Source organism: Tachypleus tridentatus, chromosome 12, assembly GCF_004210375.1.
Source record: "Tachypleus tridentatus isolate NWPU-2018 chromosome 12, ASM421037v1, whole genome shotgun sequence".
Classification (NCBI taxonomy): Eukaryota; Metazoa; Arthropoda; class Merostomata; order Xiphosura; family Limulidae; genus Tachypleus; species Tachypleus tridentatus.
Window position 1 is genome coordinate 115,971,194 of NC_134836.1, and position 26,553 is coordinate 115,997,746.

The following is a 26,553-nucleotide window of genomic DNA, read 5'->3' on the forward strand; positions in this document are numbered from 1 at the left end:
TCAGACAGCAGTGGGCTTCGAAACCACACCACAAGACAATCTGTAGTAATATAGTGCATTTAACTGTTAGAACATATGCATCCCTTTTGTGTGAAAGAATAAATAGTGCACTTAACCCTCAGAACACACAATCGTTTAGTGTGAAATACAACTATTTACATGAAACCAGTGTGTTAATACCTGAAGAAATTAATGTATGCTAATATTCTGAATTATTTTTAAATGTTAAATTATAAAGAAAATACAGTTACTTTATCAATCATTTAATATTGTAATTGTACACATCTAACACTGCTGTATGAATTGATGAAAAAATTATAAAGACAATTCATATGTTTATTATTACATTTAATGATAATGTGAGGTCACCTGTCTCAACAGAAACTGGTACATCTGTACTTAATTGTAATAAATAATTTAATATTCACATAATACTTCTTCAAACATTAAATAAAACAATATGAACATGTTAAGAAAACATCCAATATTAGATAATCTATTCAAAGGTTCACTTCCACCATGATCTTTCAGTTAAGCTTTCTCAACAGCCACAGTTCCAGTAAAATATTTTTCTTCACAAAAACTCAAACATAGAGAAAGAATAATTACTGCTATGTTTAACTGAAGGTTAGTTAGATCTAAGAGGTATTCAGTGTAAGGTCATCACAAGACTGTTTTACTAAAAACCACATGTACTACTGAACTGAAAATAAATTATAAATATTGTGTTTTTAAGAACAATTACTTGGTTTAACTTACTACTAACCACTAACTCCAAGATGTACTAAGGTCATAAAGTATTAAAATTACACAAAGAAAGTCAGTAAAAAAATAATTAAACACTTATTCACAACACGTAATCTTTCAACAAAAGGTTATTACAAGTAGTAGCAACCAACTCATATAACACCACGTGGTAATCATCACACGGTAGCAACCAACTCGTGTAACACCACGCGGTAATCATCACACGGTAGCAACCAACTCGTGTAACACCACGTGGCAATCATCACATGGTAACAACCAACTCATGTAACACCACGTGCTAATCATCACACGGTGGCAACCAACACATAACTTATAGCATTTCAGGTATCCTTTTCCCATTTAGCCACAGTGCTTACAGTTGGTAGCATATAAAGTGTCCATATCCCACACATTACACTATTTCCAAAGTCAGACTTACACAGCTACACACCAATAAATTTTTAATATTTTATATTCAAAGAATACCCACCAGTAATATTTCCATTATTTCATTAGTCCTAAATCTTATTATTCAAACACTAAAAATCTTATTAAAAAAACCAGAAGTCAAAGAGAAAAGTAAAACAACTTAAGAACAAACTTATGTTAACTCAGATTTCTTCTCTCTCACCCAAACTCTGACGATCGTGAAATTCAACACAATAGTCTGACACCCAATACAATAATTTAACTTCATATTTTTATTTAGATGACTCGAACCAAATACCATTGTCTTATAGTGACACTGTCCCTTAACTAGCAGTCTTAGCTATACTTCATATTTAATAGCATTGAAGAAACATTCAGTCTCTTTCTTATTGCAAAATGTAATCATTCAGTTATGAAAACCTAACTTTATAGAACACAAATCTTTGGACAATCCCAGTGCTTACAGCATAACTAAGTTATGTACATGAGATCCTTCAAAACTATAGTTAGAAAACTTTCAGGATACCAACAGGCTTAACCTATCTATCTCTCATACAAAATAGTACATACACATGTACATGTTATTAAACAAAAAATATGAACCACGTGAGCAGCTGGTAGTTAATGAATTGATTTTTACAGTTATAAAACTATTTTGCTGTATGATAATTATTATTATTTCAACATAAGAGTTGCAGTATTTCTTTATGTGACAGAATTAGTCCACTATTCATGCCTGACTCACTTTGATTACTTCCTTGATAGCTTAAAAGTATTAATGTGATTCTATTTAGGTTACCAAGTGTAATAAAAAATGACAAATGGAAATGTCTTTAATTACTTCAATCTACACATTTAAGTTTCTTTACTATCCAAAATTTTCTACTTGCTTCAGAGAGTAACTTGTGAATAAACAGTGGTCAGTTCGTATCAGATACAATCTGATGAACATTATATAATTTAAAACAATTTTCAGTATAACAGGATAAACTGGAGAATATTCCATTAATATTAATAACACCAATATATAAAATTGGCATCTTTACTAATTAAACACTATACAAGTCACAAACATAATAATTTTACTTGTACAATACTTAAATAAATTCAATAAACTGAACACTAAACAATATACACATCAAAAGCTTCCACTTACAGACAAAACTTCGATGTTGTCCTCAGTGGGGAAACAGCTTGAAATTCAAGTCACACTCACATAATTCACAAATCTGATACACTGGCTTTGTGGGATGAATGTAGGATTTACTTCATCAAAACTAACGAGACAGTGGACGAAGTAAACTATTGAACATATTTACAACCAGAAGAGGAATACAATCTTCAGGATTCCCAACACAGAAACTATCCATTACGAATAGCTGCAGGAAGATCACTGAAGTATGGATGTTGCATGGCATCTTCGGCAGACATCCTCATTCCTGGGTACGTTACCAGAAGTTTCTGAAACATAATTATCTTAAACACATGTATTATACAGTATATTTATTTGCAATAGGTTATGAAACTTTAAACTGTTCAATCATACACAATTACTAAGTATCTTCTGTTGCACATCACATATTGTTGACATTTTTATCTGGAAGCACTTAAACTGCTGGATGAAACCCTGTAGGTTATCACTCATCAAAACTAACGAGACACAAATGATGGTGCAATGTTTCCTCAAGAAACAAGATGTGTAGGAAACAAATTGGTTTTTTAATTCACTTACTTTATGTGTTCCTACACTTTCTCAAAACTTTCCAACAGAAGTTTTCCTCTATAAAACTAACTGTTTAATTTCTGATTTGAAATAACACTGGATAGTTTCAGTACTTACAGTTGCCAAAATTGTCACGCTCAAAGCACACCAATCCGCTTTGCCACCTTTCCATATTACACCTAGTTTAAGAGGACAAATTTCCCAGTACCCTCTTCAAAATTCAAGTCACAAAGAAATCCATAAGAGCTGCATTCCATGAACTGACTAGTACCAGTTAAGTGTTCTTCACCCAAGAAAATTTAACCTACAGGGTCTCTCATCCAGCAGCTTGTTTCATCCAAGAACACTTAACTTACATAGTACTGAAAACATTAAACAATTAACTCCTTTCAGATTTCTATCCAAAAGTTTTGTACAACTGTCATACAAAAATCCTTGTCTAAAATACAGATAAAAAGTACCAAATTTTCTCTAATTTATGATGCTTTAGACAGGCATTTTTAACCTATACTTCTAACATGTTAATTGTTTATTTCATTCATATAAAACTGACAGCAAGCCTTAACAGACTTAATTTTATAATTAAACACAGGATGAAGATGCAACATATGTATGTAAAAATAACTCATTTGGGTTGAGAAAATTTTTTACATAGAGGAGTGAACAACATTTCAACCTTCTTTGGTCTTCGTTTGGTTCACAAAGAAAGAGAGAGGTAACTGACCAGAAGCTGACCACATGTTTGAAAGGGGTTGTGTAACTGAGTGTCGAAATGTAGAGGGCAGAGGAAGATGTTTGAATATATAATTTTATATTATTTTATTATTATTATTTATATTATTTCTAATATAGATTTTATAATTTATATTTATAATTTTATATTCTTTATTGTTATTATATCTATATTAAAAATAATATTATAAATAATAATAATAAAATAAATATAGATTTTATAATTTATAATATTATTTTTAATATAGATATAATAACAATAAATAATATAAAATTATATATACAAACATCTAAGCCTGCCCTCTACATTCCGACACTGAGTTACAGAACCCCTTTCAAACATGTGGTCAGCTGCCAGTCAGTAACCTCTCTCTTTCTTTGTGAACCTGACGATGACCAAAGAAGGTCGAAACGTTGTTCACTCCTCTACGTAAAAAAAAAAAAAAATGTTCTCAACCCAAACGAGTCGTTTTTACATACATATTTCTCTACAAGTGAGTTTTCTTGACATCACTGATTAAGATGCAACATACACAGGATGACCATGTTTCTGTAACAGTTAAGGATACAACCATTGAGACTCGTGTTATTGTTACACCTATCTCTCTAGTATCCGGTTGCTTTCCATACCATTTTTTGAGTCCACTAGACTTACCTGAAGGAGATCCCTTCCTCTAGAATTTAACTTTGGAACAACTTGAGTAAAACTTGTCGTTAGATGGTACAATGGGAATGGCTGAAAGAAATCAAAACGTAACATGTAACATTTTGCTAGGTGTCCTTATAGTACTGATTAACTCATGTTTGACTCTCAACACTTACAAACATCTCATTGCCACTTCAATTTAGAACACCTTGGTTCCCATAACTTAAATTTCAAAACAAAAACCAATCTATTGGTTAAAAATTTGTTAGAAACAAGCAGTATCTTACCTTGTATTCTGGAAGTTGTGTCAACCCTGGCCAAGTTTCTTCAGTAGGCGTTCCTAAAAGCGTACTTATAGTTAAGGTATACTTAGTATTTTATGATAGTTTTATAAGTTGTAAAACATAACCAGGATAGTACGTGTAACTTTCAAAGTTAAACACCACTTACAAACCTAGCATGTTACAAATGTAAATATATTTAAATGTAAAGAATATATTACTGCACCACATAACTTCTGGGATTAAACACCACTTACAAACATAACATACTGTTACAAGTGTAAATATACCTAAATGTAATGGACACGTTACTGCACTATGCAACCTTTACGGTTAAACATCACTCACAAATATAACACATTACAATTTTAAATATATCCAGACATATTACCTCACCATGTAGCCTCTAGGGCTAAACACCACTTACAAATATAACTCATTGTTACAAGTTTAAATATACCCAGACATTACTTCACCATGTAGCCTCTAGGGCTAAACACCACTTACAAATATAACTCTCACAATTTTAAATATATCCAGACATATTACTTCACCATGCAGCCTCTAGAGTTAAATACCACTTACAAATATATTGCTAAAAGTTTAAATATATCTAGAACTATTACTGTACTATACATTTAGAATACACTCTTCAATGTTTACTTATAACTTTCCTTTTCTGTATTATTTTCTATATAATTTTATCTTTATTACGAGGTTTGGTAATCTTAGATTTATGCTAAAGTGATTGATGTAGCCATAACACTACACTCTTTTAGTATTTTCACAAATAACTAAAAAGTTTTAAAAACCAAACCTACTGGACAAAGGTATCTGAACTTTGAGACAACCTTTCACACTATTTTTGGGTATACTGTAGAAAATTTTATCTTCGAAATGTTTAATTTTTTTTTAATTCAGTTGCTTATTTTTATGCGTTCTTATATTTTCTTAAAACTTTCCAATAGTTTTTACTCTATAAAACAGTAAATGTTTAATGTCCAATTCAAAAAAACACTGGACACAGTATTTACAGTTGCCAAGTACAACAGAGATAGCTTTTAATTTACCATACCAAAATTATAATTAAAGCAATGTTTCATACTGTTATTCAGTTTACTATATCCATTCAAGCAGTTACTAAGGCCAAGAATGGCTAACGTAAACATGGCCTAGCAAACAATAGTAAAAAACGTGATAAACTTTAGTTCGAATTAATTCAACTTATTATCTTGTTCCATTAGAAATATTTATCTACCTTTTATACTGAAAAAATATAGTTCAAGTGAACAAAGTTTAAAAATGTCAGGTTTGTAACCAAAGGAGATGCTTACAAATAGTTTTTGTTAACACATCACTCTGACCTGATCTATAGGTAAGTCTCCACTGAACTACAAACAAAACTGGCTTAAAGTTGCCTGCAACTTTTCAGAACTGAGATATAGGCAATTTACCTACACCCTTGTGCAAATTAATTGAAACAAATGGTCATTTTACAATATTTTCAGCATAGCGGCCAGTGTAGGCTTGCTGGACCCACTGATTTCCTTTAATAGTCATTTTTTCATACAGATGGTGTCATTAGCTGTGTTTTGCAGTACAGTCAACCTATTTTTGGGATATATGACGAAATTTTGAGAAATATTACGTCATTCGAAACTGCGTTAGAAGGGCAAGGAGGCCAGTCAAAAATCAACTTACCAACTCAATGAAGAAAAAACGGTTTCAATTGGGTCTGAAATACAAGAACTGGATGTAAGAACAATGGAGGAAGGTGTTATTCAGTGACGAGACTCATTTCTTCGTACAGGGTCAAAGAAGTCTGCATGTTCCCAGATCTCCAGGTGAGAAACTTCCGAGAATTTCACATCAATCAGTTTGTAAAACATCCCTTGAAGATGTTTTGGGGCTTTTTCAGCTACTATAGCATTGGAGGCTTGCATATTGTAGAAGGTATGATGCGAGGATCACAGTACATCAAAGTTTTGCAGAGAAGAGTTATTCCAGAATTGAAAAAGATTTCCAGATGGATTTGGCATTTTTCAGCAAGATCTGGCTCCGTACCACACATCGAAACTTATGAAGAATTTTATGACAACGCAAATAAAGGTGCTGGACTGGCCTGGAAACTCTCTGGACTTAAATCCTATTGAAATTCTTTGGGCAATTTGTAAAGAAAAACTTCGGGGAAAAGACTGTACTATGAAAGATAAGCTAATTGAGGCCATAATTGAGGTGTGGTACCGCGATCCAAAAATTAGTAAAGATTGCAGTCAACTCGTGGACTCGATGCCAAAGCGGATTAATGATCTTCTGAAAAATAAAACGCAAAAAACTGAAAAAAATAGTCATTTTCCGTCTTGTTTCAATTAATTTGCACAAGGGTGTAGCATTACAATAGCCATGGCTGAGGTGCTGCAATTGGTTAAAAATGAATAAAACCATAGTTTTAATGAAATATAAAATCCAAAATGTTGATTTCATTCAAAACTACTGTTAGCCTTTCTTCTGCTACAAGTGCCACATTAGGCTTACAATACTTTTCATTTTGAGAATGCTGTTAGAATCCAAAAATAAAGATATGCATTTTTTAAATTTATTGCATGAAATTAAAAAAAGTTTTAATAAATAAATTTTACATGTGAAGTATTTAACAAAAAGGATGCATGAGAGAATGAATACAAGTCAACAGTGCATTTTTGCCCTTGGTTATGGGTGCACCCAGCTATGTACCAAAGCGTAAAATACAATGCCACTATGAATGGCATATCCGTATTTGAAAAGAAAAAAACACTAATGATATACAATTTTAAAACCTATCAAAATAAAGATATCTTTAAAATGAAATCACAGTTTTCAATTACACAACATTTTGAGTAACACACAGTTTTAGCTACAAATAATTCAAGGTTTAAACCTAACAGTCCCTGTGGTTTCATAATTTATTAGTAGAGACAATTCAAGTGTTCAGCATCATAAAAAATATATTCTGGACACTGTTATTATAATTATATGTGACACATGACATATTTACTAAAAGGATATTTGAATATCCTTTTTAATTGGTCGTCCACATCGCTGCCTGGAAACAATGGTCGACCAGCGTTGGCAAGTTCTGAAAAACAAATGTATTAAAATTATTCCAAAAGTAACAGTTTTAATGAATGTCTAGTTATTTTGAACAAAGACACCTTCTCTGAATAATCAAGAATTACATTTCATTACAATAACAGTTAAAAACCTGTAGATCAAAAACAGTATTCCTAAGACACTTTCTAAGAGGTGTACAGACATAGCCTTTATAAATATGATGCCATCAGTTGTTTCCCATTAAACATGTTTCACACTATTTGCAAGGCTATAAGATATATATACCTTTACAACCATATTGAGATATTTTAATATAATTTAATACCTTAAAAAAATATTTATATACAAAAACTATTTGTCAAACAGCCTCTGTACAGTGAAGTTTCAAGCAGTCATTTTATATTTTGTTGACTAAAAATTGTCGCAGACCACTTTATTAAAAATTCAAATTAAAATATTACAAAGTAACTTTATTTTAGACCTGCCACTTTAAGTAGACATTTAAGACAAATATGAAGCAAACACAGAAAGTACTTAAAGATAATTCCATTCATAGTATCAAAAGGCCCAGAAATAAGTCATATAAAACTTGTATTTCGTGTCTCACCTTATAGATTAGTAAGGTCACATCTTCAATCAAATTATTTCTTCAAAAAGCGTAACACAATAAGTGCTCAGTTTGTCTGCTTTAAAAATGTTACCTTACCTACATTATACCATAAAACATAAAATATACATATATACACAGTCTATAACTTACCAGCAAATATACAACCTGCTGACCACATGTCAATTGAAGTAGTATAGAGTTTGGCCCCAAAGAGCACATCTGGTGGTCGGTACCATAATGTAACTACCTTAAAAGTAAACAGATACTATGTATTATAGTGAAACAAAACAGACGTTAAGTACATTATACTGACAGATACAACTTTAGAAACTGATCACATAATGATGTCACTATGCCCAGTAATGCTCTAGCCAATTAACCCTACAGCATAGTTCTCATTACAGAAAGCCTCCCTGCAAGACTGTCATGCTCAAAGCATACCAATCAACCTTGCAAGCTTTCCATATTACATCTGGTTTACAGGGACAAATTTCCCAGTACCCTTTCAAAAGCCCACTCACAAAGAAATTCATGAGCTTAATTCCTTGAATTGACCAGTACACTCTTTGTACTGAATAGCCCGATGACCACTTTCAGTCTTCAGTTGCTTAAAGTACATGAGAATGAATGGATATTTCATGGAAGGAACTTTAATATATGCAACATATCAATTTTCTAGATGAAGACCTATTGTTTCTTTATTATATTCCATTATGTTTTCTTACATTCACAGAAGGTTTTGCCCCCGATCTTTATATTTGCAGATTAACATACTATAGTTTGGGTATGACTCATTTCGGGTATCTTTCTGGCTTTTTCTGGTACCCCAAGTTAATCAATATTCCTTCCCCCAACACTATTAAGAACCAGGGATATTTTCCATCTTGGAAACCCTAAATCCCAAACCTGAACAGATCTTTCCAAACTGAATTTATGGATATTTTGCATTAAAGAGTGGTTAATTTTAAATGTTATTACTTTGTCTATAAAACTGCAATGTCAAAATGTAGTTCTGGTATACACCATTACACAGCGACTTCCCACTGACTGCATATGCCACGACTTCATGATCTGCATACTCAAAATCATTTTAGTATAACATGCTCAACATATTCATAATTTATTACACCTTTATCCTTGATATTAGATGATTCATATTTCAGAAAAAACACAGGTTTTAACTTGCTCAATCTCAAATCACAAAAATCAGAAGGTTGGTTTGGTTTATTTGATATTTTACAGCACAAAACAGCCAGGCCATCTGGGCCAAACATCTGGTAAAAAGTTAAAGTAAATTTAGTAAAATTCATAAAAGGAAATTAAGGTAAAACAAGACAGTTTGAAACATAAATAGCATAAAACCAATGTTTACATCTAGTCTACAGCATTAAGAGAAAAACTACAGTAACACAAATTGTAGAGGACTTTCTGTAGCATAACTATAATTATTATAACTCGCCAGGTAGACAAATGGGTAGTTCAAACATCAGCATTAGTCACCTGAAGTTGGCCTTTCCAGTCCTGGTTCCCAGTTATTTAATGTTATGACCATTTTCAAAAAGTAAAGTAATAAAAGGTTTAAAAGACTTGTAGCAAAATTTTAATAATAATTTCCCACGATGACCAACAGGTAGTTCAAACAGCAGCATAAGTTGCCTGAAGTTGACCTTTCCAGTCCAGGTTTCGAGTTATTTTACGTTATGGCCATTTTCTAATTTCAAATCGAACTAGATGGACTTTGATGCTTAAAAGGGAATCACATTAAAAAGTTCTAATGTATAAATTAAAAAACTTAAATGGCATTAAAAAGATTAATGGCCTTTAAAAACTAAAAACATTACCAAGGTGGACACTGTCACCATCACCAATAACACTGTCTAACATTATGGACAAACCTTGGGACAGAACATGTTTAAAAAGGTAGTGTCATTGACAGTCATAACGACAACAAGCAGGGGCGTAGATCCTGGGGGGGGGGATACTTCCTTCATTTTAGGTGGGGGATATGGTGCATACAATCATCCCCCCCCTACAGTTTGGTCTGTTGAATTGTTTTATTGCATCACAGGCCTACTAATTGTGTGTTTGTTCTTGTGATTCTTGTGTTCTTACCAATTGAATTACATAAGTAGCTGAAATGCACATCTTTAATATAGGCGTGCTTCTAAGCTTTTCCATCTAAGCGATAGTTCGTAAGTATCAGTCAGTAGGCCTAAGTATACATGCAAGGCTTGCAAGCACTATCACAGAATCTTCCTACGTCTTATACGTCAGGATTAAGAGCACAAAAGTACGATGAAGCCACTAACATGAGTGATGCATACAGTAGATGCCAGGCAAAAATAAAAGCAGCAACCATCAGCTTTGTTTTTTTCACTGCAGAGCACACAAGGCTACTTTAATAATTCAACATGCAGTTGAAGCTTGTGAATGTGTTTGAGATTCTATCCAGTGGGTACATGAACTTGGTGTCTTGCTTCAGAGGTCAGGCAAATACAAGACAATCTTTGAAAATATTGTATCGTCAGACAGCCACAATGGTCCAATTAAATACATCCACCCACTGTGTCCAACATGCTGGTTGTGCCACCTATCTGCAATTACATGATTGAAGCATCTGCAATGAGAGTTGAGCAGTTGCGGGTATTGCGAACAGAGGAAAATTACAAGAAGATATTTGATGAAGCTGAGTAAAAGGTAACTTCCCTAGATCTGGTGCCTATTGACCTACCACACATTCGCAGACCCCCCAGAAGGATCACAGGTGATGGCTCAGTTCACCATTCTATAACAGCTAGAGATTACTACAGAAGCCAATATTTTGAATTTGTGGACACAGTCATAGAACATCTGACCACTAGATTCAATGCAGACAGCAATGACTTGAGGCAATGTCTGGCACTTGAGAACATGATCACATGAGGCAAGATTGACAACTTGGTTATAAACTTCTATCCAGAAATCTCTGCACAATGACTCGAGCTTCAGTAGCCCATGTTCAAAGGAACAACAAAAGCAGTATCTCTGAAAGGTACGAAGGATGCTTACTGTAAAATGCATGACAAGACAGCAGATGTTTAGTGAAGAGTTTCTTCTCATGAAAATTTTGCTTGTATGTCCAGTATCCAGCTGCAAATGTGAACGCAGCTTTTCTGCATTAGACAGTTGAAGATGTGGTTAAGGTCAACTATGTCTCAGTGCCACCTCAACCATGTGGCAGTTTGCCACACTCACAAAGATGAGGTTGACAAGATAAATATAGAAGAGCTTATGAAAGAATTCATAAACAGATCATCACAAAGGAGGTCTACATATGGGAACATGTAGACTAAAGGACTAAATGAATCTTACTTCAATGAAAAGTATGAATAATTATGTGCTACATTGTATTGATGTGTAATTTTCAAGAGTTTGCAAAGACATTTTAATTATTTTTATCAAACAACATGAATAGTTTTTCAGTAGATATAAACTTGTTAAGGGTAATTACTAATTTTATTAATATTTGAAAACGTAATTCATGCAATGAAAGTTATTCATAACCTTGTCATGTGTAATGGCCATCTTTTATATTGTGCAGTGTGCAGGAATAAATTCATGTGGCAGTTAATTTGTGACATTTGTTTTTATTCTGTTAATATTTTGAAAACTGTTTACAACACCTCACTTATACAAACCTACATGGAAACCTTGAAGTATCGTGGCAACAAGATTGCTCTGTGACTGCATGTTTACAGCTTTCAGGTTCACTTAATCAGAGATTACCAATTTGCAAATTGAACAGTCCACATAATTGTTGCAAAAATCATCCCCCCCATTGGGTGTAAAAAATCTACACCTCTGTCAACAAGACAGTAAAATGTGGCTTATTGTGACCTGAGTGTCACACAGACAACACACTGGTGCATCAGTTCTAGATAAAAGAAAACGATGAGTTAAAAAACTTTGACCAATATATAGTCTAGTTAGAACAACTTCCTCCTTCCAGTCCTTATGGAAGCAAGACGGCCAAAGTCCAATACAGGGTTTTATTTGGAAAAGCTTGTTTTCATGTTGCTCACTCCAAGTCAACTGCCAGCTGGCACAGAGCCAAGCCTTGAATACAGGATCACAGTCCATGTTTGGAACAGGTACAACAGTGATAGTGCCAGAGCTGACAGATTTAGCTGCAGTGTCAGTGAGCTCATTCTTGCAAATACCAATGTGGCCCATTATCCAGAAAAACTGGATAGAAGTAGATGTTAAAGAGAAATGGCCAGTCAGGTTTGAATATCAGCGAGAACAGAACGTGAACTACGTGAAGAGATTCCACGACCAGTAGAGAACTGAGCGAGTCAGTATAAATAGTGCAATTTGAGTACTGCTTAGTTACTATGTGATCCAGGGCAAGAGAAATGGCATTCAGTTCAGCAGTGAACACAGAAGCCATAGAGGGGATTCTGCATGCAACCACCAAACCACCCCATGTCAAAGCCCACACTGACACCTGATTTTGAACTATCTGTATAAATAGGAATGGAAGAGTGGTTCAAAAGATGTTCAGCAAAGAGCAGACAGTATTTCCAATTGGGAGTGTCTGCTTTTTTCAAATGACTTAAAGATAGGTCATATTTGGGGACTGTAAAAAGCCATGGTGGGGATGGGCTGATCGGTGGATACAGCAATGTTATCCAAGGACAGACCCAATTCATCCAACTGTACCTGGATACGAAGACCAAAAGGAGCAATAGCAGATCGTCTGCTCTGAAAAAGTATGGCCCACTGAGGAAGGAAAACACATCCCCAGGTGGGATGCTCTGGTAAGGAATGAAGTTTTAAAGCATATGGTGAAGACAGCTGCAAACAGCAGAGGTGCAAAGATGGTTCATGAGACTATGTACAAGTTCTGAACTGGGGAGGTGCAGAAAGCCCCAGTGCAGAGCCAAAGTCCTTGATGATGAATGGGGTCCAGCATCTTTAAGGCCAAAGTCATGGCAGAGCCATAGACCATTGATCCATATATCATGCTCTTATCTGATCGAAACTCAACTATCTTTAGTATAGAACATTGATCCACTACCCAAGTGGTGGAAGAGAGGACACGGAGAATGTTCAGTGCTCTTGCACATTTGATCTGTAGCTGCCTGATGCGTGGTATAAAGGTCAGCTTACAGTCAAAGATAGGCCCCGAGAACTTTGTCTCAGAGACCACAGGTTTCACAACTTCACCAATATGGAGTTCAGGATCAGGGAATTCACAGTTTTAGACAGAGAGGAGTTAAAGCTGTTTGCTGTGATCCACTTCAATAAACAATTGAGGGCAATCTTTAGCTGCCACTCAATATATCTCATGTTCGACGACTGACATGAGATGTGTAAGTCATCGACGTAGAGCCCATTTGCAACGGTAAGAAAGTTGTTCAGTGATGGCATTAATCTTTATACTGAAAAGTGTAACACTCACAACACAGTCCTGAGGAACTCCAAGTTCCTGTAGAAAAGAACAGGAAAGTGTTGAACCCACACAAACTTGGAATCTCCTGTCCATTAAAATTTTTTTAAATAAAAATGGGCAAATGGCCATGTAACACATATATATGGAGGTCTCGCAAAATGCCATACCTCCACATTGTATCATAAGCCTTCTCAATGTCAAGGAATATTGATACAAGATGTCATTTGGGAAAGGCTTCTCTGACTTACGTTTCAAGTCGAATCAGGTGGTCCATGGTGGAGAACCGTTATCAGAACCCACATTGGGTGGGCAAGAGGAGGTTGTTTGATTTGAGGAACCAAACAAGATGAACATTAACCATTCTCTCAAAGGTCTTACAGGGACAGCTCGTCAAAACAATTGGATGGTAGTTAAGGAATCTTGGGATTATTCCCAGGCTTAGAGAAAGGTAGGACAATAGCCTGGCACCAGGCATTAGAAAAAACATTATACTGCTAGATCTGGTGAAAAACAATCAGAAGAATAGCAAGAAAAGCAGGAGATAGATGGCGTAGTACTTCATAGTGTACATCATCAGCTCCAACCAATGTACTGCAAGACTGACAAAGGATCAATTTGAGTTCCACCAGTATAAAGGGACAATCATAGTCATAGAGACAATCAGCTTGAAAGGAAAGAGGTGATTGCTCTGCCTGAATCTTGATGGCCAAGAAGGTGGAGGAAGAAGGCAGAAGTGCTAGATACCTATCTATAGCTTTTGCCCAGAGTACTGGAGATGCTCCGGGTATCAGCTACTTCTTGCTCATCAGAGCAAGATCGAGAGGGGGACAGAATTATATTGCCCACTGACCTTTCAAATCTTGTCCCATATGACTTTGGAACTGGTAGTAGAAGATGTGCTTGTTGTGAACTTGATGCAAAATTCCTTCTGGCTTTGACATCTTACCCACCGAGCTCATGAACGGGCCTGCTGGAAAGCAATGTGGTATGAGAGTGTGGGGTACCTACAAAAAGTATCCCAGCCCAGTTTTTAAGCCTTCCATGCAGGCAGGATTCCACCACAGACAAGGATATCATGGAAAATGTGTTGAGGTTTTCGGAAGACACTGAGCAGCTGTTTGTATAATACAGTCAGTCACTGCTGCCACACAGTTGTCTTCTTATGGCTTACAGATGATGGCAGGATCAAATACTGTGAGAGCAGTGAAAGAAGGCCAGTTTGCTTGATCCAGCTTCTACCGGGGACTTGAATCGGGTAGTATCCACCACAGCCAGTCTCGATCAAAATTACAAGAAAATGATCATTGCCTCAACCCTCAATGAAAAACGAGAGACCAGTGAAGGTGAGCAAATTGAGAGATCAACAGCAGTAAAGGACTGACTTAGTGCACAAAAATAAGTAGAAGAACTGTTATTGAAAAGAGAGAGGTTGTGATCAGAGAGCATACGCTCTATAGAGCAACCCCTTCTATCAATATCAGCACTTTCCCAGAGGGAATGAAGTCCATTAAAATCCCCTAGGATTAAAATGGGAGATGGAAGCTGTTCAATGAGATCATCAAGGTCTGATTGATCATATGTCTCTCCAGGCGACAGGTAGAGAGAACAAACAGTGATGGCACAACCCAAGGAAACACGAATGGCTATAGCCTCCAAGGGTGTGTCGAGTGGCAGAGACAGGGTGGGCACATGCTGATCAATCAACAGTACCACCTCTCCATGCACTCATCCATCACACAGCCAGTCCTTTCTGCACAAAGAAAACTGCTGTAGGGTAACTGTATTGGCAGGTTTCAGAAATACTTCCTATAAGGAATAACATACAGAATGGTAGAAAGCAATCAGTGTTTTGATGACATCCAGATTAGAATGTAAACCTCAATAGTTCCATTGTATCAAGGTGGCCATTTTTATTTATGTGAAGGTGAACTGCATGGAAAACCCTTTTGTTTATGATCACATCTTTTTTCTTTACTGTCTTTATTCGAGGGGGATCTATCAACCTCCATGGATCCTGCCCTGGGTCAATTGGGCAGGTCTTTGCTGTTGGAAGAGGATTCCAACGACTGAGGACATGAACAAATGATAGTTTTGCATCTTAATGTGGGAGAAGATGTATCTGAGGGAATGCTCACACCCAGAACCAAAGAAAGTGGATCTTGGGATTTGTTGGAATGTATGTGATGGACTGAGATGGGTGTTGAAGTCTATTCATCAACTTCTTTGATGATGGAGGTCAAAAGACTTTTCATTTGGTTTGAGAACGATTCTTTTGGAGGCACAGAGAGATCTGTCTGCACTTCCACTGTAGTAGTGGAATGAAGTGCAGCATCATACGTTTGAGATGAAGTGGTGAGTAGTAACTTTCAAGCCTCAAGGTAAGGTTTCAAATCATCTTCAAACACTGCACCTCTTTCTTCCAACCACTTAGGGCAAGAACAAGCGTAGGATGGGTGAGAACCAATGCAATTAACGCAATGAGGGTCTGTTTCACACTCATAGGCAACGTGGTCCTTGCCACCTCAACAAGCACACATCAAGACCCCACAACATGACGTATTTGAGTGACCGAACTGCTGACACTGGAAACATCTAAGAGGGTTTTGAAACATATGGCCATACCCTGCAATTAAGGTAACCAGCCTTGATGGTGGCAGGTAGACATGGTGTTGTACATGTCAGAATGAGGACAATGGTTGGCATCATAATTCTATCTTTGTGAGTGGAGATGCGCCTAAATGTAGAAACACCTTGGGTGGAGAAACTAGCAAGAATATCCGACTCTGGGATGTTCTTGAAATCACTCTCAACAATAACTCCTTGTGATGAATTCAAAGTAGCATGAGGTGTCACCTCAGTAGGTATATCCTCAATTGCCTTTGAATGCAGGAGGAGCTCACTATGTTGAGATGTGGATGTTTCCACCAACATGTCACCAGATCGAAACTTCTTTACTGACTTAGGAGAGCCAGCAAATTCCTCTAGTCCTTTCTGAATGAAAAAGGGAGACACTTGCCCTAAAGGTTTGTCTGAGAGAGAATTTGGTATAAGAAAACAAGAAACAGGTGCAACAGATGTTGAAGATTGCTGTTCAGGATCTTCAAGACATGGCCGTTTACCTATGGACTGTTTTTTCACTATTTGAGTTTTTATTTAGGGATCCATAAAAAAGGAATATTTCAGTGCCCACTGACCCCACCCACCATAGAACCCTAATAGAGGATGCACTACAATGCCAAACAAGAACACTGCTGCAATGCCAGGGTTTCATGAACACTATAGCCAAATTCCAGCATAAGATACAATGTTCACAACACCTGTTGAGTACATCCAACACTAGTACTTGATTGACCCTAGACCAAGTGGACCAGCCGAATGACCCAACGGGAGCCACCCCAAGGCTGCCTGTCTACAGGAATTCAAGGCCAAAGTGGTGTGTTAAGAATGGACCCCTCAACCACCAGGATCCACTCCTCCCCTTCATGGGTCACCACACATGGCAAACACATGGGTGGATGTTTTTATCCCAGAGGAGGTAAACTGAAAGAACAGAACCTTCCCTGGGAGGTCCCCTCACCACGTACAGGAATCCACACCAAGGGGATCAGAGAAAGAAAAATTTCAAAAGGTCCCAAGTTGTACAAAATTTTAATATCATGATCAAAACTGAAACCCCACTACAACACAGTAGAGTTTAGAAAAATAAATTTATCATCCATCTGATAAACTAACTTACATCTTTACTGTGACAATTGAAATTACATTCTCCTAAAACATTTAATTTTGAGATGAAACTTAAAAGATTTGTCCACACTAAGTTTCCTTCAGTAACATTAATGTTATGTTCAATCTGTTATTACTGTATTACTTTGAATTTAAGATGCACTTTTTCACATTTTTAGGGTGCATCTTAAAATCAAGGAGATTTTCACTCTTCAAAGTCTGAAAAACATCATTTTTCACTAACAACAAATAGTTTCAAACAAATCATGACTTAACAAAGACATTGGACTATATTTTAAAAATGAACTTGGCTTAGAATAACTAAAAAGAAAAACATTCAAAACGTCAAATTTGCCTGTCAGTCCCCGTGGAGGTGTAATTGGATATCACTGTCCTCAGTCTTTATCCGACTTTCCTGTTGTTCAGATGCTATTTTATTGTATTTATTTTGCGTTTTATTTCAAAAAAAGCATTTTACATATGATGCCTAATTTAAAAGAAAAATTATTGTGCACCGAACACAACCAAACATAATTGTGCAGCTTGCAAAAAATACACATCGCTGACATGGTATAAAAACCATGTTTTCTTGCCAGAAAAATATAGTCATTTTCTGGTCCAAAAACAGGAAGACCTTCTGAAGTTGATGCAACTGTTTTAATGTACTTCAGAGAGTTAAGAAATAAAGAACTTCCTGTAATGAGAGAACTCTTAATATTAATATCAAAAGAATGTACAGGAAAAAGTGGTATTTCTTTCAAGACTAGTTGTGGCTGCATGAAAAATTTATGAAAAGATGAGGTTTACCATTATGACAAAGAACAACAATTAGTCAAAATTACCATCAGATTTTGAAGATGCAAAAGATGGAACTCAAAATGACATTCTTAGGGACAATGGTGAACCAAGTGATTGAGTCATAAGAAACATCTGACTAGTATTCTGATTAAATAAAGCAAGACAAGAAGAAACATTATTGTAATGACAATTTTTAATTTACTGTACATTATATATATATATTATTTCATTTTAAATACATTATTAACATTTTTGATTCATTAATAAACTCTTAAAATATATTCTCTCCTTTCTAATTATCATTCAAATTTCTTTTTTCCTGAAAATCTTTAAAAGTGTGGTGTCTTAAATTGGTAGGCATATTAAATTTGAAGTAATGTTGCATACATCAGTTGTTACAGTTTGGTAGGTTATATTTAAATGTTATTGTGGTATGTTTTACAACAAAATGGATATTTCTGCACATTGTGTTTTGTCTTTTTCACTTTCATTGTGATTTGCAGTCTTGATACGAAGCACAAAACTGACATACTCTTTACTTACTGAACTAATCATGTATTCTGTTACATACAAAGACATTCAAGACCAATGGTCAACTCACCTCTGCCGAGTAGCACCTAACTGGAATTCCAAAGGCTCTAGCAAGTCCAAAATCTGCCAATTTCAGCTCTCCATTCTACAAGAAACAAACACTGAAGTTTTTAAGAAACCACACACTTAAAGCAATAGGTCAATATCAGAGGTTGTACTCTAGAAGAATATTTAGCTGGAATTATTATCCAAGAGTTTACATTAATCAAAACAACAAAATACATTTATATTAATACTAAATTAATGTTTTCATACTTTAAAATAACCATTTGGATTTCTGAACCATAATTTAAAACTGCAAACTCATTAACTTATTTTCCAGGTTGGCAACAAGAAAATCATCTAGAACTATTCCATGCATATTAGAAATGGATTCTTTGTATCACTGATTCATAACTATAAGGCACACAGTAGCACAACTCAATACAAACTAGTACTTATGTGTACTAACTTGTGTCTGCATGATGTTCAGCTTGTAATGTAATTTGAATAAAATGCCGTGGCTTTTATAAATTTAACAGGTTAAAATCTGTTACAATATATCTGTGTAGTACAGCTAGTAACACGTGTCGACCGAAGTTTGTGTAATACAGCTACTAACAAATTATTCAAAGTTTGTGTTAGAAACAAATGTTGACCAAATTAAAAGCTAAGTACAAACTTTATAAAAATAAACATCTACACTGTTTTGTTCTTTTCAAGTTTGGTTCATAGCTTAATCCAGAAAACATGTAATAAAAATTGGTTGAGAGTAGAAACATGAAAATGCCGTTGTTCATAAGGTACACAATACAAGTGTTTCAAATTCACACATCTGCTACTATTCATATTTGAGTAGGAAACTTCAGTTTTATCAATCACACAAGCTTGAACTCCGGAAAACTTGATACTTACAACCAAAAATAATTGAAATTCCATCCTCATATTGTGAGTGTATAGTTCAAGATTTCAATTACATAATGTTACATCAAAGCATTCAACAAAATAACTGAAAATATGATAAAAACTAAATTACAAAGACTGTTAGTATACCCTTCATGTTGTGGCAAGGAGTTAAATTAAACAGGCCTAAATGTCTTAAACTGTTTGGCTAATCTTGAGTCATTCTACAGAAAAGGTTGAAATTTAACCTACTACTTTTATTTAAAATATACCAGATTGGCCAGAGTAAACATTGTTATACATGAAAATGAAGCCAACCTAAGCACGACGCTTTTAACAAAAACTTTGATAGTGTTTCACTGCATCAGTAGCACTGAACGATTAGTGGAATTTTGTAACTGATGAATCATTAAGGTTATTAACCAAATACCATAAAGGAACCAATGATTATAATGAAACTTGAATAGTTATACTTAATAGTAATACCTGAAACAAGTAATCAATTATTATTGTGAGCCATGAGAGATTATCTTAAATAATAATAAAAAAACAACATAACCAGTAGCTATTATAAACACTAATTCTGAGAAGTTTCATAATATTAATAAGCTTAAATAATCAGTTCAGTGATGGTACAATTTATGTGATTCTAAGTATTTGATGCTCATGGGTAATGACGTTAATCACTCAGTTCTTCAAAGTGACAACCTTATTATACCAAGTTCAACTATACTAAAAAGTAATTCCCAATCCAATACTACAAAGCAAGGCTTTCCTTTATAAACACAAACTACAGTCTAGGAAATACTTTGAAGAACAACCCACTAACCTTGTTTATTAGCAAGTTCTGGGGCTTCAAATCTCGATGCAGGACGTTATGACTGTGACAAAAAGCCAAACCTCGTAGCAGCTGGTACATGAAGGACTACAGAAACAAAGTTACATTATCTAGCATAACAGTTTAAATCACAAATTTATTAAAATACTCTTGAAGGGCATCTAAACTCTTCAATATAACAGGTTACAAACTCCAAGTAGAGAACTTTAATTTACTACAAAACATAACATTAACAATCTATAACAAGTGTAAATGTCCTTAGTCTTATTTGTTAACATAACAATGACTGTCTAATACAGAATTTTTTTTTTTTTCAAATTTTTTTAGCTCTTCAAATGTACAAGTTTGTAAAGAAAATATAACAATAGCCAAATAACTTCATGGCATCAGCTAGAAACGTTTTCTAGAGTTTTTTTGTAAATAGTGTTAGTGGTAAAGCAGCAGGACAAGTTTCCAAGCAAGAATTCAATCAGTGCTAACTTCTCGGTAGTAACAAACTAATACCTTGGTACTGATGTGGGTCTACAAACACCTGACGTGCCAAATAAGTTACAGCAATAACAGAGGATCAACTTGTGTTGAACTTACAACTACGATCATTGTGAAAACTAGTTTTTAAAAAGTATTGTACAAACTGAATCACATAATAACAGATCACAAACCTTAACAACGTCTGGATCAATCTCTCCATTCAAGCTATCAAAGTACTTTTTCAAATCCTGGTCACAGTGTTCAAAAACAAGGGTTAATTTCTTCTCACTGTGTAAAACATCATGTAACCTGAAGTTCCAGAAAGGGTTATAAAATGAACATATGTATAAAGAAGTGTGAAATAATACACCTTACTGAAATCATGTAGTTTTACCTTTGAAGTACTAGAAAAATACACTTATGTTATATGCATCACTTATATTCTTGTCTGTACGAGGTGTCACTAAAAATCCTGTAGTACCAGTATTAAAAATTACTTATTTGTCATGGCTACTACAACCACCAGTAACAAAAGTTACTTGACTTATAATGTTTTTCCTTAATAGCATAACAAATTGAATGTTTATTAAAGGTAACCTTCTTTAAGGGCTCACTGTTAACCCATTATCTTGACCTTTCTCTATAAGTAGTGACTTGAATGTTCAGTATAGTCAACACTACATTAATACTAGTAAAGATACAGTTATTGTTACACTGTTATTATACATAACTCTTATTCTGGAAAATTCATAAGAGAATGGATTAAAGATATGATAGGCCTAGCATAATGTCTTATTTTATCAAACAGTTGTATACAATGATTAAATGTTTACAATTATTTTAATCAATGATAAATCCCACACTTAACAAGCTGAAAACTTATGGAACACCTATTCTGATCAGGTGAGTGATGCAGAATGCCACCCAGTAGGTTATTGAAGTCATTTGAAAACATTTACTAGATGTAGTTTATGCTCAGTTTGATTCATTCTACACGTTAATGACTATCAGAACTTTAACCATCCTGACAGACTAAAAAATATTCTGATATTACTTACCGCACAATGTTTTTGTGTTTCAGTTCCTTCAATAAACATATTTCTCTTAAAGCTGAACTTGGTACACCCTAGGGCAGAAAAATAAAGTTAAAAAACACAGCAAAGGTTTAACTCCTAATGTTAGATTATGGAACGTACATTGTAAAAAAAGCCGTTGTTTACATTCTATTGTTTGACTGTTCCATAACAATTTGATCACATACTTCAAAGCCTTATCCCATCTTCAATAACATACCTTAAAAATATTATAAATATAGTGTTGAACAGGAAGACTTAGTTGTACAAAAATCAGGATAAAAATGTGCTATCTGGTCTTTCAGTTTTATAGTATCTGAGAATACAAAAAATCAGTGAACAAACTTCAGTGTAAACCAACACCCACAACATACATCTTCACACATGTTCATGGATATTGACCTCTTACTCATGAAACTCTTTAGGAAAGTGTTTAGTCATGACATTCTGGGTCAGTTCAGAAATTGTTAACTCATGACTCACCAAGTCAGTGTAGTGTTCAATCACAGTACTGAGTCAGTGTAGAAAATTACAACACTTTACTAGTGTGAGGTTCTTGAGTCAACAGCTTTATATGTGTTGTTGATTCAAAAACAAACTGCTTGACCAATTAAAAGTAGGTGTGTACAACCAGAACAGACACTAGTCATGAATTCTAGGTTTGGTATGAGCAAATTATGTTACAAATTAATCCATCACTATACATAAACACATAAATGATGGAGCTTAAACTTTGAATCATTGTGGGGTACACACAGATTAAAAGAAATATATAAACAGGAAATAACAGAAATACACTATTACAATTTACGTTTACCCATGAAATCAATTCACAAATAATTAACACTTTGATATATGTTGCCATTAAATATAAAATTCTGGTTGACTTCAAATTCACTCAGAATCCCAGCTCTAAACTTAAAACATTACCACAAAAAAACTGCATAGAATCACAATACCAACAACACGTAATGAACATCTAAAATTTTGCACTGGAGAAACCAAATGAAAATTGGAAACCAGGTTCAACAAACATAATAAAAACCCTTGGATGTTCACCACCATCAACTCAAACAAACATTAGTATATCTATACAAGACACTAAAGGTAAATAAAAATCAAACATTAAAAAATGTGAAATAAAGGAAGCTGAAACCTTGTGCATTTAAAACTTGTAATAAACTCTTTCAACACTCATTCAAGCCATCTGCAAACTTTATTAATATCTTTGAATTCACCAGTACATAATGCAAAGAAATAACTGATTTTAGAAGTATACAAATACAATTGTCTGGATGATGAATATTTAATGATAAAAACCCTCAGTTACTAATTTTAACCTTATATTCGCACCTCATCATCATCATCCAGGCGAACTCTCTTCAGGGCTACTATCTCTTGGGTTTCACGATTTTTAGCTTTAAAAACTGTGCCATAGGTACCTACAAAAGATAAATTTTTTGTTACACACATACTTGAATCCTTTATTAGAACTTAAAGATTTTAAAAGAGGGAAAAACTATATGATATGAATATGATTATACATTCTGTAAGCAAACTCTTTAACTGTCAAATAATACTATAATAACATCCATATACTAAAAGAATATCATCTTTCAAACTTGTGCCTAATGTCAATGATATTTCTTAAGATTATGGTCAATGCAAGTCCTAGATCACAGACAAAATCTCTTCCCACAATTCCTATTTTCAGCTTTTCACACCAAGCCGTATTTTCTTCTTTACACAGACAGATATTTATATTCAACTAATGTTTCCATTATTTCACTCCAGTAATACAAACAAAACCCAAGATGAAACTTAACGTGAAACAAAGTCTCACAAACTCATCAATCAAGCAACAATATCTAAATATGTATACACATATACTAGCAGCCATTCATATTTATTAATGCCCAACAAGTATTATACACAAAACAAATTTTATTCAAATTAAATAAGAGTAAATGTAAATTTTCTTTCACCAAACTGTTATTGTTTCTCAACATCTGACATTTCTTTGAGCTATAAATTTAAAGACAAAAGTTTGAAACGAGATTTTAGTTGGCTCGTTGGAAGACTTTTCACCAGCAATAATGAAGGCCAACACTTTACCTTACTTCAAAATGAAAAACAAATTTCCTGAAAGGAGTAAACTGTTCATACCAGCATTTACTGTTTTCAATGGTAAGTGTACAAGAGCCCCTTTGAATTCCAAATAGTCCTTTGTTGTGTTACAAGAAAAACCCAAATACACACATTTGAGGATACAATTTGGAAGCGTATCATATTTAAATAAAGCAAGCAAGTGAAGTTTCCACACCAGGAGTGCAAGTGTACGCCTTAACATTAAACCTTCCTTGCCTCTTAATTATACTAGTCTTTAGTTTGAAGATAAACAATATGTATATAACATTTAACATATAAACATGTATGATAAGTTTGACAAATGTGTTAAATAAACACAGTTATTCCTGGGTATATTGCAAAATGAAGACAAAAATATCTATTTAGATCCAAATTAGATATGTGCTAGCTCAAAAACCAAGCAATGATAATGTAACATCTAACCTTATGAAAATATCCACAATAAGGTAAATTAAACTGTAACAATAAGAATGAATTTTTGAATCATTTTTTATTTACATCTGGAAAACTAACAACTGATTAATATCTACAGTGAATGGTATTCCTCATGTAGTCAAACTTGCTTGTCCATTAGGGTTTTTTGATATTACAGAAAAAGCACAACTGAACCAACTTTTGATACTTGTATAGAATGATAAATCAGTTACATATAATTATTGTTCAGTTTTTAACTAACTGTTAGTAAAGACATACATAGGCTGATTTGACAAGGTTTATACAAGAAGATAAAACTAACTAGTTTAAAAAAATGTTTCTAATAGGTTAATAAACACAATTATTGGCTTAATTACCCAATTTGTTTCACTTTCACGTAGCTGCCTTATCTGAGCAGATACACTTGTAAACAAGTTTATGTTAATGTAACAGAAAAACTACAGTTAATTCCAGAATGATTTATATTTTCAGTATTTATAAATTATAGAGGTGTGATTCAAGTAGCTGATTGACATATGTTCAGTTTTAATAACATCCCCCCCCTCCCATCTGTGAAAACATGTGATGATCCACTCCTTTTCCCCTACGCCTTAAAATATCGTATACTTTCAACAGTAGAAACTGGTTGCTACTTGTAAATCATATACTCATAATAAATAAATTGTAATTAATAAACAATATTAAATAATGCCATTACTGATTATATTTATTCTGGAAGGTGAATAATAAATAGAGTTTAAACGCAAATCTAGATACTGAATTAAAGATTCTGGCGTATACTAACACTGAATAATAATATTAATATTCAACATTGTAAATATAAGTTAACCCTAATGCAAATTTAATTGCATCTCTTCTGTGTTTAACTTTGGCAGTGTAATTCTAACTAGCCTTAATCATAGAACTAAATTAATATATCCTAACTTCAAATTTTTAAAGTTAGTTTTTCTAAATTGTTTATTATTGCTAATATTAATAATATGGTATTCCGCGTATAGTGTAGCTAGAATTATTATTGTAGTACTAATAGTAATAGTGCAATGATACAAGCACTTGAAGTAGGCCTACACACTTGTACTAAACTACTCTTCAGTGTATAGTGCTATTGCGCAGTGCTACTGTTACGTTATTAAAATTACTTTGACTGAAGTAATAAAAATAAACGATAAAGTCAATATACATGATAAGCAAAACTTTAAAAACAACAAAAACTAGACCAAATTCTAACACAGCACATCAGAAACTAATTTTTCGTCACCTTCTCCGATCTTCTCAAGTTTTTCATATTTCTGCATTTCAAGTATGTTATTTATCTACGCGTATTATTGCACTAACACCAATTCTTTCACAATACCATTCCCAGCGACTTTAACCTACTAACACTATTTAAACAAGTAAATTGCTTTTTTCGTCAGTCCTTTCCTTAACCTACCACAAAATTGTTACCAAGTTTGTGCACTAGAGGACGCGCTATGGCCATAGTTACTATACATCTTCTGAGTACTTTTATTGAATTATGTAATATTAAAAACTTGTATCACAAATGCCATATAATAAATAAAACGTAAGAAAATAAAAGATGAAACACATATAAAGATAAAAATTCAAAAATTGAGCTATCGGTTTTTGAAATATAAATTGAAGATATCCCTTACAATCCTAAAAAACTTAATTAAAGGTAGTTTTATAATTCTCAGCAGTCCATGGGTGAAGTGAATAATCACCTTACAATTAATAATATGCAATAATTCATTAAAATCAACCTTTTAATATGTTCAGTATATCTAAATGTTTTTATTTAATTATCTTAACCCCCTCTCACGGTGGTTCAGCGAAAAGAATGACGCAAAAAATGGTGTTTCTATCGCTGTGTCGGACAGAATATAAATAGATAGTGTTTGA

At 34.0% G+C, this 26,553-nt stretch overlaps 1 protein-coding gene across 2 annotated transcripts; it reads right to left on the reverse strand.

The window, feature by feature from the left end:
* Positions 1-317: 317 nt before the first annotated feature.
* Positions 318-26,111, reverse strand: Cdk5 (Cyclin-dependent kinase 5). 2 transcript variants are annotated; one of them, XM_076471820.1, is made up of 11 exons: positions 25,910-26,111; positions 23,422-23,510; positions 22,054-22,121; positions 21,187-21,304; positions 20,516-20,611; positions 18,815-18,889; positions 8,409-8,505; positions 7,604-7,673; positions 4,565-4,625; positions 4,287-4,367; positions 318-2,637 (listed from the first exon to the last, which is right to left on the reverse strand). In XM_076471820.1, the coding sequence occupies exons 1-11, from the start codon at positions 25,944-25,946 to the stop codon at positions 2,539-2,541; spliced, it is 891 nt and encodes a 296-aa protein (XP_076327935.1). In that variant the 5' UTR covers positions 25,947-26,111; the 3' UTR covers positions 318-2,538. The 2 variants fall into 2 exon arrangements, with proteins under 2 accessions (XP_076327935.1, XP_076327934.1); XM_076471819.1 differs by having other exon boundaries at positions 318-2,652.
* Positions 26,112-26,553: the final 442 nt, after the last annotated feature.